Source organism: Lontra canadensis, unplaced genomic scaffold, assembly GCF_010015895.1.
Source record: "Lontra canadensis isolate GAN:19392208 unplaced genomic scaffold, GSC_riverotter_1.0 scaffold106, whole genome shotgun sequence".
Taxonomy (NCBI): Eukaryota; Metazoa; Chordata; class Mammalia; order Carnivora; family Mustelidae; genus Lontra; species Lontra canadensis.
The window spans coordinates 5,733,340-5,751,185 of record NW_022631100.1 but is presented as its reverse complement, the minus strand read 5'-3'; the positions used below and the strand labels follow the sequence as shown (position 1 = coordinate 5,751,185).

Genomic DNA, 17,846 nt, shown 5'->3' with positions numbered 1-17,846 from the left:
ATGACTTTGGGTAGAACCAATGGCGGTGGCGGGGGGAGGGGGTTGTGGGCGACTCACTGGTGTGGGAAGGAGAAGGAGGGAGAAGTTGAGAATGGACCTATGACTTCGGCCCCGGTGGCTGGGAAGACGAATAGGACACAGCTGAGAAAAGAAGCATCAGGGGATATGCAGGTTTGAGGAGGAGGTGGGTGTCCGGTTGGACTCATCTTGGAGACAGAGCAGGGAGCTTCTACTGAGATGTTCAGTGGTCAGAGGAAAGGATGGCTTGGAGAAATAGACACGAGAGATAAGAAGACTTAAATCAACCCCAAAGAAATGAACAGTGGAACCACAGGCAGGAGAAAGAACGCTCCCGAATAAGTATCAGCTGGGAAGAGGGGAGGATTGGAGATGGCAATTGGGGCTGTCTGCATTTGAGGGGTGAATAGAACACAGAGGGCTGCAGAGGTGGTTCAGGACGAACGTGTCTAATTTCCTTGCTCTCAGGGGAAGGCTGAACAGAACTGGGCAAATCCCTGTAAGCCCTGACAGGCTAAGGCCTGAGGCAGGCACCCGCTTAGCCTCTACTGTGGCGTGTGCCCTGGGAGTGAAGCACAGAGATACAGTTCTCATAAGGAGTGCTGGCAGGAACAGCTGGTGTCGCATGGCCCCATGGGTGGCTGAGGCAAAGAAAGCCCAAAGGGAGGCTCAGGACCCTCGGGAGTAGGAGGGCTGAGTTAGCAGGAGGGAGCCAGCAGGAGGACACCAGCAAGCGAGAGGCTGGTCCTGTGGCTGCTGCCCTCCGGCCTGTTGCAGGGACGTGCTGGTGGGTATCAAAGAGCCAGGACTGACCGGAAGAGAACCGAGAAAGAGGAGAGCACAACAGTAGACAGCGCAAACCGACGTCTTCTCTTGTCTACATGCCCTCTCTCTGTGGGTAGTTTTAGATACACCAGTGCTTGGATTCCTGCTCTTTTAAGAGGGCATGACTAGGGCCTCTTGAGTCAAAAGAGAATCAAGCTCATTATTAGTCATAGTCCTTTCTTCTGGTTTCAAGGGAGACACTAGAAGCAGATGGTGCTTCTGGATGGATGCACCCACTAAGAAAACTACCTGAATTTTGACACAACACTGAAGCCACTAGTTATCATCAAGTGGACACAAGATCCCACCACTGGTGTCTTAGGGCTGATTTCCTTTCTAAGCCTGCGTTTACGGTATGTTATTGATAACGATCAAATTGGGCTAAATTTCCATAAGCAGGAACAGTTATCAAGGATTTCACTTCTCTTGTCAACTTTAATCACTTCCTTTAGTAGCAGACCTTAGTTTCTTGAACGTTTCTTGGTAATTGGAAGTAGAAATGCTCTCCGGTTTTACACGAGTCTATGTAAATCACGCATGCTGCTGTTTTCTCAGTAGAGGCCGGCTTTAGTCCACATTTTCACAGAATCTGACTTCTCAGAAAGGCTTAGTTACGTACTTAAGCTTCCTAATGCTTTTTTCTTGAAAATAGCTCTCGGCATATGACTCTAATTAATGAATTTGTCAATATCCGCACTGTTTTGGGTCTAGTCCATCTTTCATGTCATAGGCAGACTATGCAGTCTTTCATAGCAAGCCACTAAGCAGCATGTGTTTTGCATTACTTTCCCACTGGTTGAATTCCTTGCTATTGCTCCCACAGCCTCCCATGCTTTCTTCTTAAAGTTCTTATCACACGTTAGTACAGTCACATGTATCATTGTATGTTTTCTGTTGACCACCCCACGGAAGAAGGTGGCTGGAGCCAGCTCATGCACCGCTCCTTCTTGAGCACCAAGCGCATTCTGATACGTGATAGGTGCTCAATAAACATTTGCTGAATTGAAATGGACCATTGCCTTGGTGTGCTCCGCCTGTAGCACCTGGCCCAGTGACCCCCTGAGACCGCGACAGACATCTGTGGGCTGAGTAAAGAGCAGAGGTCGATGGTTATGGGAGGTCGTGAGATATGGGGACCAAGGATGAGGGTGAATGGCAGGGATGGTGTGTGACAGAGGGAGACTGGAATGAGCAGGGGCTGGGAGAATCCCCAGAAGTCAGTGGTCTAGAAAGAAACCTGGAACTGGAAGCAAGTGAAAAATCTGAGATACACCTGCGAAGTCAGAACAAGGCAACAACTTGAAACCACTTGGACCATGAGGAGATCCGTACCACAGACGTCAATAACGTGTAGGGAGTCTCCGCAAGGCACAAGGATGTATGAAATGGCAAGGCCAAAGAATGGACAAAATGGATAATTTGCATGGAAGGAGGAGATTCTGAATTGGGAAAAGCAAAGAAAGACTGGAGTTAGGACAATCAGGATGTTCAACGAAACCCAAGAGCAGAGAAAGAACCTGAAATTGGAGCCCAAGTTTGCAGCCATAGGACATCACCCCGAGGAGAACTTGACCCGTGGGCAACTTTCTCTTGCCCAGTAATGCCCCCCAGGAGCATGGCCTCCAAACTGAGCCTGTCACAAGGCCCAGCGAGCAGAAGGTATCAGGAAGAAAATCTATTAGTGTTGATAGCGAGAGAAGAAGCTGGGGATCCCCCCACAGGGCAGATCCTGATAACACTATGGAAACTAAGCTGACCTTGGCCTTGTTAAGGCAGGGCTCTCCCAGATACCGCCTTAGTGAGCCATGGTATGAACTTTATCGGCACAGTCTCCTATTTTTAAGAGCAAATCCAGAAATTACATTTCCAGGCCCTATACCCGGCCACCCAGAAGGCTTGGTCCACTGACCCTATAAGAGGTAGATGCTCATTCATCTTTGATTCACCTACTTATTTACTTATTTGCAAACAGACATTGAGTTCCTAATCTGTAACAGGCACTTAAGAGTAATAAAATACAGATTCCGGGGATCTCCAAGAACCATGGCTCTCTAGTAAAGGGGCCAGGTACTCAGAGAGATCCTTGCAGTGGTTGGTTGGGAAAGGTTAGAAGGAAGACCTGAGTGTGTCACCATTGAAAAAGTGGCCAGCATCAGAAGGGCTCTGCAGGACTCAACAGGGTCCTCACGTTATGTCTCTTCCTGTGTTGTACTCAGGCTGAGACTCTCCACGGTTCATGAGCCCAGCAGCACCCTCGTGGTCCTGGAGTGGGAACACTCAGAGCCTCCAATCGGGGTGCAGATTGTAGATTACCTCATTCGTCAAGAAAAGGTCACAGACAGGATGGACCACTCCAAGGTGGAGACAGGTGAGTCTCTCTGACTTCATGGGTTCATCTCAATCCATTGGTAAAAGGAAGAGAAAAGAAAAATGTCCTGCCTCCTGGTCTATGCTCCAGGTCCCCGGTGTCCAAGGGCAGTGCAGGAGAAGCTGGGGGTGGGGGTGTGTTCAGGGAGGGGAGAACAAGAACAGCCATCTCATCCAGTTAAGAGTTTTGCGTGGTGAGCCTCTGACAGAGTCTTGTTTTGATTTTGTTTTTCTTTTTGTTTATTAAAGAGGTGTCCATTTCATTGCCTCTAGGCACACTCACAAAGAAACAATAAGTACACTAGTTATCCTAGCCCACAATTAGGAAACAATTCTGTGCTAACCACTGCCATGATTACAGAAAAAAAATTCCTTTGCTAATAACCCCCCTCTGGGCAAAAGCATGAGCAAACAGATGTGCTTACCCCATGTCTTGTCCTAAAGCAAACTCTGCAGTTGCCAGGTCCCCCTAGAAGAGGGAAGTCTTCAAGAAGTGGAAACACCCCATGAACAATGTCCCATGTCTTAGTATTTTGCTGCCTACATGTAGGGAAAGGTCAACATAAATCATCCCTAAAACCCACGCGTGAGTGTGGTCCCCCACAGGATGGTGGCGTCCGCAGTCTGAGCAGGGTAAATGAGCTCTCCTGAAATGGTCAGCGAGCTCGGGAGACATATGCGCGGCCTTCTGGCACGGAATGCTGTCCACTGCTATCTCCGAGGCCCTGTCCCTGATGTGTACAGGTGCTGCAAAGGGCTGGCAGGGACCACTGCCCACAGCAGCTGCTCCCTGCCCTTGCCAAGAACATTTCATAAAAGAACTCACACATGTGCATACATCTTGCCATAGTTGTTTCTGAACTCACTCTGGACAAATGGCTCTAAATTGATTAAATTTACTGAAACAGAAAAGACAATTCCTTCTAGGTCTTTTTTCTCTACGAGAAATTCAAGAAGACTGGGGACCAAGGATCAAGCAGCTCTCATGTTAAGTTCTCATTGAACTAGTGCCATCTCCTTGCTTGGCCAGCATGTTTCTCATGGCCTTTTCCATTCCTCCCCACCCACCCACCCCTGGACAGAAACGGTACTGAGCTTTGTGGATGACATCATCTCTGGAGCAAAGTCTCCTTGTGCCATGCCCGCTCAGGTGCCAGACAAACAGCTCACCACCATCTCTCTGATCATTCGATGCCTGGAACCGGACACCATCTACATGTGAGTGACATACACTTGCCTAGCTGTTTCTTACCCTGAATGTCCCATGGCTCTGAGCTCCTTCCTTTTTGTGCTTGAGTTCCCTCAGAAACTCAGAAAGATATTTTGAGTTTCTCAAGTCTTATCCTGATTTGGCGTTATAGAGAACTTTCTAGGGACTAGAAAGGGAGGATTAAGAAAGGCAGGAGAGCCCCATCCTTCAAAGAGTTTGCAACACAGAAAGAAAATATACAAACAACTCACTTTAATATCAGATAGGAAGACATAGGGGCTAGATGGAAGGACAAGGATATGTGGAAGAGAAGAGAAAGGAGTGGCTCATTCTAACGAGAGCGGACATCACTTACTTGGGTCATGTAGAATTTCAGTAGGTAGAGTGATATGGGAATAGTCCAATCGCGTGGAAGCAGATGGTGAGTACAAGGGAATGGAAGAAAGTGATTCTGGAAAAATAGAGTGAAAGCTCTACGTCAAGGGAGATTATTAATTTGTTTTTTCAGATGAAAACTGTAGAATAGCAAGAACTCTGGTTTAGGAAGCTAGTTCCAGTGACTTTGAAATAATTTATAGAGGCAGAGATGGTCAGCACGTTTCTCCAAAGAAAACACTGTGGACTCCTATCTCATGGCACTTGGAATAGCCCCATTCTCCCTGAAAGAGAGTCCTCGTTTCTCCCTGTGCTCCTGGAACAACAGGAAAGTAGTTGTGAAGCAGAGACATTTAAAAAAAAAAACAAAAACCACCAAAAGAGGAGAGAGACTGAAAGAATCCAAGTCATGATGAGAAAATGGGGAGAAGGGATCAAGGCAGAATCCCTGGTGATGTAGATCTGGGACCTTTGGACCCCATAGGTGTGAAAAACATTTTACAGTTTACAGATGAGGTCACAAGAATAGAGTCAAAGTAGCCAGAATAAATCACTTCCATTTCCACAGGTAAAGAATTCAAAGGTTAAAAACAACTCACCAGAAATGTGAGTGGCATGGATTCCAAGATGAACGTAGATGCTTAGGCTGAATGTCTTCCATAGAGGAAAGAGATGTAACTGGGGGCCCTACTAGTAAGATACATAAAGGCAAGGGATATTCTAGAGGAGCTGGAAAATACAGAGAGATGGAAAGTTGGATACCAGGACAAGGGAAAGCTGGCCTCCTTGGGATTTTAGCTCTCTTGCTACTGGGCAGCTATGGCCCTTTATGAGGAAGGAAACAGGCAGAAAGAGGAAAGATTAGAGACAATGCAGTAAAATGCCTCAAATTCAATGAAACTGGAATTCTCACTTATAATAAGAGCTCACTAATTCCTGTCACTTAGTCACAGCTGTTAATTAGGAACTGTGAAATTCCTGTGGACCAGCCCTCACCCGTCTTGGGACCCTCCCCACGCTGGCCTGATTTGTCCACGTTTCCTGAACAAAGACCCGAGACGGATACCTCCTCCCAGTCTGCTGTCTTCGGTGAACCTCCAGCGTTGCCCTCTTAGGTCTCACAAGCACCAACTTTCTGTCTGTGTTGAGGACGTTAGAGTCCCAGACAGTGCGTGGAGCTGCGGGAAGAAGCTGCCGGCTAGGGGGCGCTCCACTAGGTGGCGCTGCAGATCACGCGAAGACGGCAGTGGAGGGCCTAGGGGCGCCAGTCCTCCTTGGAGCTCAGAGGGCAGATCTTCAGAGCCTGGTACGAGGAGAAAGGCCCGGGTTAATTGTTGGAAACACATGGCCCCAAGCCTGGTTCTGTTTCTGAGCACTAGTCATTGTCAGCAGGATTGCAACGAAGTTCCCTTATTATTAAAAGGGAGAGTGCAGCCTTCGTTTATGGGGTGCTTACTGTGTGTGCAAATCCCTGGGGACCTTTGCGGACCCTGCGAGGCTGGAGTCTTGCTCTCGTCTTCTAGTTGAGGAAACTGAGCTTCAGCAACACAGAGTGACTTCCGCAGAATGGCAAGCTGGTTGTCTGGGGTGTGGCAGAGGTTAAGATCTTTAAAAAAAAAAAAAATTGAATCAGGGCCTGCCTTTCCTTCCTTCACTGACCACCTCTCGCTCCGCAGCCGCTCCAGGCTGCTGGAAGGATCTAGCAGCACAGTGGCATTTCCTCACGTGAAAGCGTGGAGCTGGCTCTTCCCCTGGGCTCCACAGAGGTAGCCATGCGTCTCAGCATCGCTGGCTTATTTTGTCCACCTGCCCATTTTATTAAATGCAGTTAAGAAACATGATACAGAGAATTCTGGGCCCACAGTACGTAAATATTTAAGAATTCCGTGGTTGAAAGGGATCTTAGTGTGTCTGGTTCAATACTTTAGTCTACAGAGAAGGAAACTGAGGCCAGAGCGAGGAGGTGGCTGCCCTTCTAGCCCACCTGCTCGTCACAGCCTGTGCTCCCAGGAAAATCACTGCCTTTGGGCGCGTGTGGGAGCGGACAGATAGTTTGGAAAAGGGGAGCTGCCCCGGAGCCATCAGTAGAATCTGCCACACTTGCACAGGGACACGTGCAAGTAGCACATGAGCAGTCAGCCCTGGACACAGGGCACCAGGGTGCTCCTTGCACACCAAGTTTTAGGAGCCAGAGCCAGGCTGTGTTCGTTCTCACTCACACACACACCTTACACACTCTCATTCTCACAACCACTCTCACACACACCTTCATAGATCACTCACACACACACATACTCTCACACTCTACACACTCACTGTCATATCCCACACACACTCATATACCCCACGCTCTCTCACATCCGCATACACTCGCTCTCTCACACACACACACACACACACACTCTCACACACCCACATACTCTCACACCCACAAACACTCTCCACCCACACACACACCCTCTCTCACACACACACTCACACCGTTCATCACAGGCTCTAAGGACAGGCTGAACAATCCGGCTGGGCAGTCTCGGACGAGGCAGTAACTGTATTTCCACGTCAACCCTCCGGATTGGGAGTAGGGCTTCTCTCTCCTGTGCACTCATTCCAGCTCACCTTCTTACTGTCCTGTGAGTGCTCGATGGTGGAAACCACAATGCTGACAATGAACAGAGCAGCCCTTCCCGAAGTTAGTGCATGTGCTACTTCCCCATGAAAATATGGAAAGTGCTCCCCGGGCTTTGGTCGTAAATTTAAGCTGGCTGCTGTCCGCATCCCCCAGGACCTGCGGAGCCGGCCCGCTGAGGAATGGCTCTGAGGATAAGCACCATCTCTACTTAGAAGGTTAGAGGAAGCATCTTCTTTCCTAACACCTTGCTTTGCTATTAAAAATAGTAGGGCTCAGGACTCTAAATTTTGTACTAATTGCCCCTGTCAGAATAATTGAGAATTGACTTAAGCACAGGCATTTTCATCCCAGCTGGGGATCCGATCGAGTGAGTGGGGAGCTTACTTTGAGGAGCGAAGCTGCCCAGAGGAGTGGGAGCAGCTGGGCTGGGGGTGGGGGTCACACCATGCCAGGCTCCCAGGCACCGAAGCAGGGGGTCCCGTTGGTAACCAGTTTGGTGCCCGAGGCTTTGGACATTTCTCACCACGGTCCAGGGACCCTGCTAGAAATTAAAGGGTTATGTAATGGTGGACCACGACAAGTGGCTGGAAGCCAGCTACAGACTGTCTAGGGCAGGTGATGTCAGACAAGTAAGCAGCATGACATCAGGTTCCAGCTCTGGCGGTGCTCAGGACCCTGGAAGGTGGAGGGGAAAAGATAAGGCAGAGCTGTCTCCCAGAGGATAGCACACCAGGCAGGCTGGATCGCAGCCAAGGAAAACCAGGGCAGGGACGCAGGAGCAGGACTCAGACCCGTGGTGGGGAGGGGCAAGGAAGGAGGAGAAGCTGGCGGTGAGAACTGGGGCCTGGGGCCACAGGCGCTAGCAGCATGGTGCCCATGTACTGGCCAGGGAGGGAACAGGGCTTCTTACTTCCCGACTCTGGTGAGAAGTGCCTGCCAACAGCAGAGTCACACAGAGTGTGCCACAAAGATCAGGTGGCCCACCCTTGGAGGGGGAGCCGGACTTCTCAGGCCTCAGGGTCTCCTGGGAGAGAGGAAGTTCGCTCGGACCCTAGGGGGCCGTCCCAGCCCAGCTTGCAGGATGGTGGCCATCCTCACAGGCTCTCCTCTCTCTCCTTAGCAGTCCTGCTCCGTGGAGGGGCTGCAGGTGTGTGTGGGCCTGTCCATGTGTGGGAATCCCAGACAGCAGGTGTAGGTCTGCAGGCTGCACCGGCCGCCTCTGGGCCCATCCCTGAGAGACTTAGTTTGAGAGAGTCTGGAGTGGGTGGGCACTGGAAGAGAGCTGAGACCCGGCCTGAGACCCGGGTTGTAGGACAAGACTCAGGATCAGAGCCAGGTCAGGATCCGACAGGCCGATCGGATGCCCCAGCTGCTGTTTGGTGGCCTCAGTCACAATTCTAGGAACAGTACGTGTCAGGTGGGCTGATCGGGTGTGTGGGAGGGCCAGATGATGAAAACATTTCGGGGGGGCTGCCACTGCTAGGGATCCAGGCAGCCCCTGGGAAGCTGGGAGGGGCTGGTGTGGTGCAGGGAGCCCACTCAGAACAAGGAGGGAAAGGGCACGGGGACAGAAGGGATGCAGGGTGCTGGAATTTGGACCAGGGTCATGGTGGGGCTTAGTACTGGGCAAAGAAGGTGGATCTGACCCGAGGAGGAGAGGCCAGTGAAATGGACTGAGCCTCCTGGGGCAGGGAGAAGGGCAAGCCCAGCGCTGGCCCGGGCCTGACGGACAGCCAGGAGGCCAGGCAGTCCCACGCAGTCCCCAGCTGTGGTCCCGGCCCCGCCCCCAACCAGATCATCACATTCTCAGCAGCGGCCCTTCAGACCCAGCCCAAGTTCTGGCCCAGGTGTCTTCAGATACATATTCCTCCCCTGGGCTCAGGTGCCTCAGTCTCCCCGAGAAGGCTTGTGAGAGCACCTCTAGAGATTCTGCTATAGTCGGGCTGGGGGTGGGCGGGAGAGTTCTCGTGGCTGCCACGTGCCCAGGGGATGCTGATGCTGCCGGTCTGAGGGTGCCTGGTTGGGAACCACAGCTCTGTGCCCTGCGGCAAACCCGTCCCTACAGACGGTGGCCATCAGCCGGGGCCTCAGCTCCTCTCTGCTAACGACGCCTTCCCCTACCGGCCAGGTTCACCCTGTGGGGAGTGGACAACACCGGACGGCGCTCCAGGCCCAGCGACGTGATTGTGAAGACACCTTGCCCCGTGGTGGATGATGTCAAAGCCCAGGGTAAGTGACACTGAGGCCAGCAAAGCCTGCAGAGGGACTCCCCTGGGGCCTCCCCTCACTGTGATGGAAGCGGGAGCAAGGGAGTCAAACAGAACCACACACGGTTCAGCGGGGAAGGGGGAGAACTCAAGGCCCACCCCGGAGCAGCCCGTGTCTCTGGCAGAGATCCTCCCCCATTATCTCACACAGTCTGGGGGTCAGGGAGCCGGGAGGACACGCTGACGGAAGCCCTGGGCACACACGGTAGCACACCAGGTGCTGAGGTCCATGGAGTCCCTGACCTCTGCCCTCAGGAGTCCTCTCTTCATATGTGTGTGTCCATCTGCAAAGTTCTTTTGAAAGAAAACACAGGCTACAAATGTGGACATCTGTGCACACAGCACACTTGCTGGAGCTCCCTTTCCTCACAATGCTCCCCGGCGGGTCTCGATAGTGTCCCCTGCTTGGAGGAGTAGCACATGCCCTCTTCAGCCAGGATTTGGTCATCCCGGGCACCCCTTCCGGGGGAAGAACAAGAACAGAGCTCTGGCCAAGCACTGGAGGCTCGCCAGGGGACCAGGGCTGATGCGCATGTGAGTGAGGACTCGGGCCATCGCAGGGAGCTCAGGCCGTGCAGGTCTCAGCAAGGGAAACAGTGTGGCCACGCTGAAGACTGGCCCCTCACATCGCCTGAGAGATGGCTCCAGGCTCCAGGGGCATCCAGCTGCCCATGAGGGGCACAGGCCTGCAGGGATCAAGGGGTACGCACAGTGATGTGAAAGCACGGGGGGAAGTGACCAGGTCCACATTAACTAACCACCAATGCTGCAGCACTTTACAGCTTCTGGAAGGATTCTCAGATTCATCTCCTCATTTGATGTGTGTGACACAGCTCTTTTCAACCTAGGAATCTGATCATATTAAGGCCCTGCCTTCAAACTCATGAATGGATTGCCATTCTTCTGTGACAAAGACCAAAATACTTAACAGACACATTAGGACCTAAATGAGGTGACCCTTGCCTACTTTTCCAGCTTCTTCTCATCCACTCTCCCCATCAATCTCTGCAGTTCAGCCTCACTGCCTTTCTCAGGTCCTCCACACATTCCCACTCCCACCACCGGCCCTTTGCACATGTCCGTCTCCTTACTCAGACGGCCCTTCACCCCCACCCCTGATTAATGATTAGCTCCTCTTAGCCAGCAGATTTCAGGTCAAGTGTCCCTTTCTCGATGCAGTCAAGAGATCAAGGGTCACTGCCAGATGTTCTCACAATATCATGTTACTTTCCTTCAGCACATTCATCTCTGTTATTAGAATCGTGTGTTCAATATCTACCTTCCTGGACAGCGAGCTCCAGGAGAGCAGAGTCCCTTTTGGTTTACTAACTATTATGTCCCTAACCCTTAGAAGGAAGGCAGCATGATGACTAGTTACCAACAATCTTGGGCTCTGGAGTCAGACCACCCAGCTTCAAACCCCTGCTCTGCTATGTACTTGACCTTGAGCAGTTTACTTCACTTCATGCCTCAGTTTACTACTCTATAAAATGGGGGAAGGGATAATAGTTCCCTACCTGATATGATGCTAGTAAGAATTAAATGAATGAATTTACATTATTTTTTTAAGTGTCCATCCCATAGTAACTGTTCAGTAAATGCTGGGGAATATACATCCTAACATTGTGCCCGTCGTAGTCAACCTGACACAGCAGGAGTCAGGGGACATAATGGGTGACTTCAGCGGTACCAGCAACGTGCTTAGCCACAAAATTTCCCTGACTGAAACTGGCTGCACCTAGAACCCCAGCATCAATGTCTCTGTTAGTTGGGAAAGGCTACCACTACCATGCAGGGTCTGCTTTCTAAGAGGGACCCAATAAAGAGGTGCTGAATGGGTAGCATACTGCCCGCATTTTATAGATGTGCAAATGGAGAAGCGGAGTTGAGTGACTAGCTGACCAAGGTCACAAAGTGAGCGCTGAACGGAGTCAGCACACAGAGTCAATATTACGTCAATTCCCATTTTGCCTGTGATGTTAAATTAGATATTTAGAAGGCCAGTGTGTAAAAGAGTGAGAACCTTTCTTTGAATGAAGAAAAGACCTAGGTTTAAAAAAGAAAGAAAGAAGGTGGTGGGTATTGGAGAGGGCACGGATTGCATGGAGCACTGGGTGTGGTGCAAAAACAATGAATACGGTTACGCTGAAAATAAATTTAAAAAAATTAAAAAAAAATAAAAGCTATTAAAAAAAAGGAAGGAAGGGAAGAAGGAAGGAAGAAAAAGAGGGTTCAAATTAGGTAGAAAATAAAATTCTCCCTTTCAAGGATTATTAGAAAGAAAGACAGAGAAAGAGGGTTCAAATTAGGTAGAAAATAAAATTCTCCCTTTCAAGGATTATTAAAAAGAAAGACAAAGAAAGAAAGAGAAAGAAAGAAAGAAAGAAAGAGGGTTCAAATTAGGTAGAAAATAAAATTCTCCCTTTCAAGGATTATTAGAAAGAAAGAGAAAGAAAGAAAGAAAGAAAGAGGGTTCAAATTAGGTAGAAAATAAAATTCTCCCTTTCAAGGATTATTAGAAAGAAAGACAAAGAAAGAAAGAAAGAAAGAGGGTTCAAATTAGGTAGAAAATAAAATTCTCCCTTTCAAGGATTATTAGAAAGAAAGACAAAGAAAGAAAGAGAAAGAAAGAAAGAAAGAAAGAAAGAAAGAAAGAAAGAGGGTTCAAATTAGGTAGAAAATAAAATTCTCCCTTTCAAGGATTATTAGAATCCACTGGGGCATTCTGCGGGAGCGGAGACCTTTCTGTATAAGACAGATGTGCTTCTCTCTGGAGTGGGTGCTGCCTGGCTTATAGGGTAGGGACCAAATGACTTTTGAAGTTCTCAAAATCCCTTGATGATGAAACAGAGTCTGGAGTTGAAAACCCTCAGATAGGGCGCCTGGGTGGCTCAGTGGGTTAAGCCTCTGCCTTCAGCTCAGGTCATGATCTCAGGGTCCTGGGATCAAGCCCCACATCGGGCTCTCTGCTCAGAGGGGAGCCTGCTTCCCTTCCTCTCTCTCTGCCTACTTGTGATCTGTCTCTCTGTCAAATAAATAAATAAAATCTTTAAAAAAAAAAAAAAAGAAAAGAAAACCCTCAGATGAGAGGCTACCTGAAGAGGCCCGTGGCCCCCTTCAGTTATCATCTGTTGATTTCTTACTCTAGGCCGAAGAGGAACAGGTGATGAAAAGGTACCCCAGCTAATTCTGTTTTGGAGAATTTGCTAATGGCCTTGCCGGCCACAGGAGGCTCCTGAGACTTGCTAAGTAGGCAGCAGACTGGTGGGGGTGCCTCGAGGGGGTCATGAGCAAGGAGATCTACAGCCCCGTGCCACCCACAGGAATAGAGGGACAGACAGCAACTCTGGAGTAAAGAGGGGCCGACATCGAGTAGCCTGCCTGGGAGCGACCACTCTACTGTTTCTCTGTGGGGCTCCTTTAGGTTAATTCCAGCCCCCAGAGTGAATCAAGCTGTGCTTCTGCCCACGTGGGCTGCCCGACAAAGGAGAGGGTCTGAAAGCCCAGCACAGCAGCTGGGCACAGGCAAGTCAATTTCCCACTGAGAGAATGAGGTAGCATCCCCTCGTGCTTTTCCTCTTCCCCCAGCATGCCGACCACGAAGATTAACGAGGGGGACTCCTTGAGGGGACCCTCAGAAATGGATACAGTTCGAGCCTCTCTTCCAGAAAACCGTATGCTTTGCCTCCTTCAGACCCAGAGGGTGATAATAAATATAGCTCACTTGGATCTGAATTTAAACCTAGTAACAAGTGGGAATTAGCTTTTAAGTGACCCAGAGCAGGACCTCAGCTCCTGATTACCCAGCAGGAAGCCAGACTATTCCTCACATGAACACTCTTCCTAAACCAGATACTTTCTGGTGGTGAAGGATTTCACCACGTCATGGCAGAAAAGCCACTGAGCAAGTGAGTTTCTACCTGTATTCTACCGACGGCGTCCTTCCCGGGGAAGAGCAGCCTAGTGTCGGCAATGAGACCGGCCTCGTCTCCCGGCCGGGGGTGGCCTTGTAGGAGTTCTCTGTGGAGCTTCACGATGTGAAGGCTAACTCTCACCCTTCACTCCCCCACTGCCATCCTCCTTTCCTGAGGCTGAACATAAATTCTTGTCCCTTCCTTCCTTTGCCATTTATGGAGCCCTGGGATTTGATACTACAGAATGTGTTTTCTGGAATGGTGTAATCAGATTTCATAAAGGCAGCAAATCATACCACATATATTAAGCCCCGACTACATCCATGGTTTAGGCATTAGGGGACAAAACGGCTGTCTCCTGGAGCTTCGATGTCAGCAAGGGCGACACGTTACAAAAATAGTAAAACAGATATTTCAGATAGTGAATGTTATGGAGACTGACTAGCAGGGAAATGGAATAGGCAGTGCAGAAGGTAGAATTTGGGGGGAAGAGGGTGAAGGAGGAAGATACCAAGATACCCAGGGGAAGATCATTCCGGAGAGAGGAGCAGCAGGATACAGATGCCTGGTGTTCTTGAAGATGAGAAAGGAGGCCCCCCACAGTGGCGAGGGATGGGGAGGAGAGAAGATGGGGGGGAGCTGCCGGGGGCGGGGGGGGGGGGGGGGGGTGGATCCCATGGGGCCCCAGCGTGGCTGGGACTAGGCAGGGAAACGCTGAGTACTTCAAGCAGAAGAGGGACATCATCACGCTTACTGTTTCACAGGCTCATTCACCTGCTATGCTGGGAGTGGACTCCAAGTAGCAGGTCCAGGGGCCACCAAGGCAATAGCAGGGACAGAGGAGAGAAGATGCTTGTGAGAGAGGTGGCGAGAAATGTTCTGGCTCTAAATTATTTTGATGGCAGGACCAAAAGGATTGGCTGATGGCTTGGAGCAGGAAAGAAAGAAGTCATGCCAAGGCAGGCTGAGCAGAACTGCCTAGTTCAATGGCTTGTGACTGTCCCCCAGCAGAACCCAGCATCCTAGATGAAGACAGAGAAGAGGCCAAGAAGGGAGGTTGAGGGTACAGGCCATGGGCCCTGTAGATTATGTCAGGAAGAGAAGGGTGTAGATGCAGAGTTGATGCCCAGAGGGAATGGCGTTGCCAAAAGACCAGGGGGCTGAAGGACAGACTTGAGGGCAGGGAGAAGTACAGGAGGCTTGAAAGCAGGCTGTGTTCACCATGTGTGATAATTGGGATTTATGGTCTCAAAGCTGCAGAAGGTCTCCAACATGATGATTGACTCTAGGTGGCTGGGGGCCTGGGGACAGGTCTAGTCTTAAAGAGTTTTTTCATGTGGACAGTGAAGCCACCCAAAATGGTAATGAGAAATGAAGTGGGGAATGAACCGGATGCCAGGTTTTTCCATGGATGTGGAAGAGTGGCTAGTAAGTGAGCTGGTGGAAATAGGAAGAGGCAGGTGAGATTTTCAGGTGGGACTTTTTTGTATATATACATAGAGAACAGTAGATCGTTTGCAGGTGGTCAAAAGAGACTGAAAGACTGGGGCATGGGAAGATTCCTCTGTGTGGCAGAAAGCTTCGGGCAGGGACATGGAGAAAAGGAAGAGTGTTTGCCAAGGTCAAGGGTAAGGGGAGAGCTGTTTGCCATATTGCTGGTCCTAGAGGAGGCAAGGGAAGTCTTGAGAGAATGAATTCGTATAGAGCCATGGTTCCCTAAATGTGACCTGGACAAGCAACAGTGGCACCTTGGAACTTGTCAGAAAGGCAAATTCTCAGGTTCCATCTGAGACCCACACCATCAGGAGCTCCGGAGGGAGCCAACAATCTATGTTTTCACAGGCCTTCCAGGTAGAGATCAAGTTTGATTCCCGAGGCTGAAAGTCACAGCTGTGAAGGCAGCACAGAGCAGCCTGGAAAGGGGTGGCAGGAGGAGGGCGGACAAGGGCTGGGGGTGGGGGAAAGGAACTTGTGGTGAGGACAGCACCAAGAATGACAAGGATCATTGCCCTCAGGTTTTCATAGGGAATTCTGTGAAATTCAGTTCAGTGGGAACAGACCGAGTTCTCAGCCCCGCCCCCCCGCCCCCACCCAGTGACTAATGAAAGTGGTGACTTAGGACTGCCACTCGGGGGATTTTTGTTATAGCATTAGGGGAACCTTTAGGTGGTATGGATACCTCCCAGGATTCTCATTTCATAGTGAATTTCACAGCCACTGCTGGGGAATAAAAGCTCACTTCTGCCCCGAGAGTCACTTCCTCTCACTCCAATAAGACTATTTGCCCCAGTCTCTTGCACTCCTGTGTTGCAGAGTCTCTCTCATAGCATTGGGGAAAGCATGATGTCCTGGAGAACCAGTAATGATTAATCATCGTCATAAATAATAATAATAAAATAACATCTCCTATTGTCTGGCTCTTCTCTCAACTCATCTTACTCCAAATACTATAATGGCTTATTTGCTATTTTCAATTACCAGCAAGGCCAGCAGAGGCTGGGAGCTCTCTGCTGGTCTTGCTTCCCCCTGGCATGCTCTTCCCCACACATCCCTGCGGCTCATCTCCTCCCTTCCTCCGGCTCTCAGCCCCAGGGTCATCTCTTCACTGAGACCTCTCACGGCCACCCTGTTTAAAATCTCAGGGCCCTACACAACACTCCCATGCCTCCCTCTCCTGCCTGACTTCCTCCCACGTCCTCACAGAAGATATTATCTAGGTGATGTATGTTGCTTCCAGAAAAGCCCCTCCCACTAGACTGTAAGTGCCTCGAGGGTGAGGAATTTTGTCAGTTTCTCCTTGACCTGGCATGTGCTAAGCCCTCAGGAAAAATTGTATTGAGTGAATGAATAAAGGTATGCTTCCTGGGTCCAGACGTTATGCTGCATTTAAGGTCACTTTTAGTGTCACCATAATCTTAGAAGGTGTGTATCATTCACCATCATTGAACAGAAAGGGAAACTAAGACCCAGAGAGGTTAAGTGACTTGTCCAAGGCCATACAGCTAGTCTGTGGCTTGCAAACAATGCCGTGGTGCCAGTTCTTAACTGTAACTCTGGGCCTGAGGACTTCAGTCCCCATGGTTTATTCTGCTGTCTGAGAGGTCCTGGCTCCCTTCTAATAACGAATAACTCAGCTTCTCTTTTCCCTGATGAGGCCGTGTCTGCAGACTCCTTGCTGTCTCTCCACATGCATTTTAAATTTGTTTTTTTTTTTTTTAAGATTTTATTTATTTGACAGAGAGAGAGATCACAAGTAGGCAGAGAGGCAGGCAGAGATGGGGCGGGGAGCAGGGAGGGCAGGGAAGCACGCCCCCTGCTGAGCAGAAAGCCCAATGCGGGACTCGATTCCGAGACCCTGGGATCATGACCTGAGCCGGAAGCAGAGGTCTTAACCCACTGAGCCACCCAGGTGCCCTCTCCACATGCCTTTTAACTGTTTCTGAACGCCTTGCATTTTAAAGACAGGGAAAACAGATCCTTATTTTGGATAGCCCAAGACTTCTGTGAAGCTGAAAACTGGGTAAAATGATAACTCAAAACACCTTGTTATTTTTTTCCATTCTTGAGATGCAGTGAAAGCTAATGAAATAATATTCCTAAATTTTCTCAGTGGAAATAGGAGGAACCAAAAATACTCATGCACTAGGAACCTAGCGTATATCCTTCTGAATATAGCATGCCATTTATGGATGTCAGCTTGTAAGCACACCCCAGAGTTAGATTATCTTGGTTTTAGGAGATTTATGGTGGTGCCTGGGCCTTTCCCACCTGGTCTCAGGCATGCATGCTGCTGCTAGTGGGAAGTATCAGCCTTTTCTAGCTAGATATTACAGTTGTGTTATGAGAATAGTAAATACGCTGGAGAACACCTCCTCAGCCGTCTCTGTTCCTTGGCGGAGACAGTTATAACCGGGGCCCGGGGTTTGGGATGCTATTTCTAATCACTAGAAATAAGAACATAGAGCCATCAACAAAAAGCCTGGGAAAAGGAAACCTAGACTTCCCATCGGGCCTGTAGTCTGATCGCCCACATTTTTCCTCCCCTGTTCTTTCATCTAGTACATGTCCCCCTCCTCCCGTTGAAATCAACATAGCTCGGGGAAGCTGGGTGGCTCAGTCGGTTAAGCGGTTGCCTTCAGCTCCAGTTATGATCCCGGAGTCCCAGAATCGAGCCCCGCATCTGGCTCCCTGCTTGGCAGGGAGTCTGCTTCTCCCTTTGCCCTTCACCCTGCTCATGCATG

The 17,846-nt window shown here is 49.9% G+C and overlaps 1 protein-coding gene across 2 annotated transcripts in view; it reads left to right on the top strand.

Moving 5' to 3' along the window:
• ASTN1 (astrotactin 1) overlaps positions 1-17,846 on the top strand; it is a 310,433-nt gene that overhangs the window by 286,141 nt on the left and 6,446 nt on the right. For both annotated transcript variants that reach the window (XM_032838732.1, XM_032838731.1), the window contains exons 19-21: positions 3,060-3,211; positions 4,293-4,428; positions 9,553-9,653. In XM_032838732.1, the coding sequence (XP_032694623.1) occupies positions 3,060-3,211; positions 4,293-4,428; positions 9,553-9,653 (389 nt within the window). The remainder of the gene's footprint in view (positions 1-3,059; positions 3,212-4,292; positions 4,429-9,552; positions 9,654-17,846) is intronic.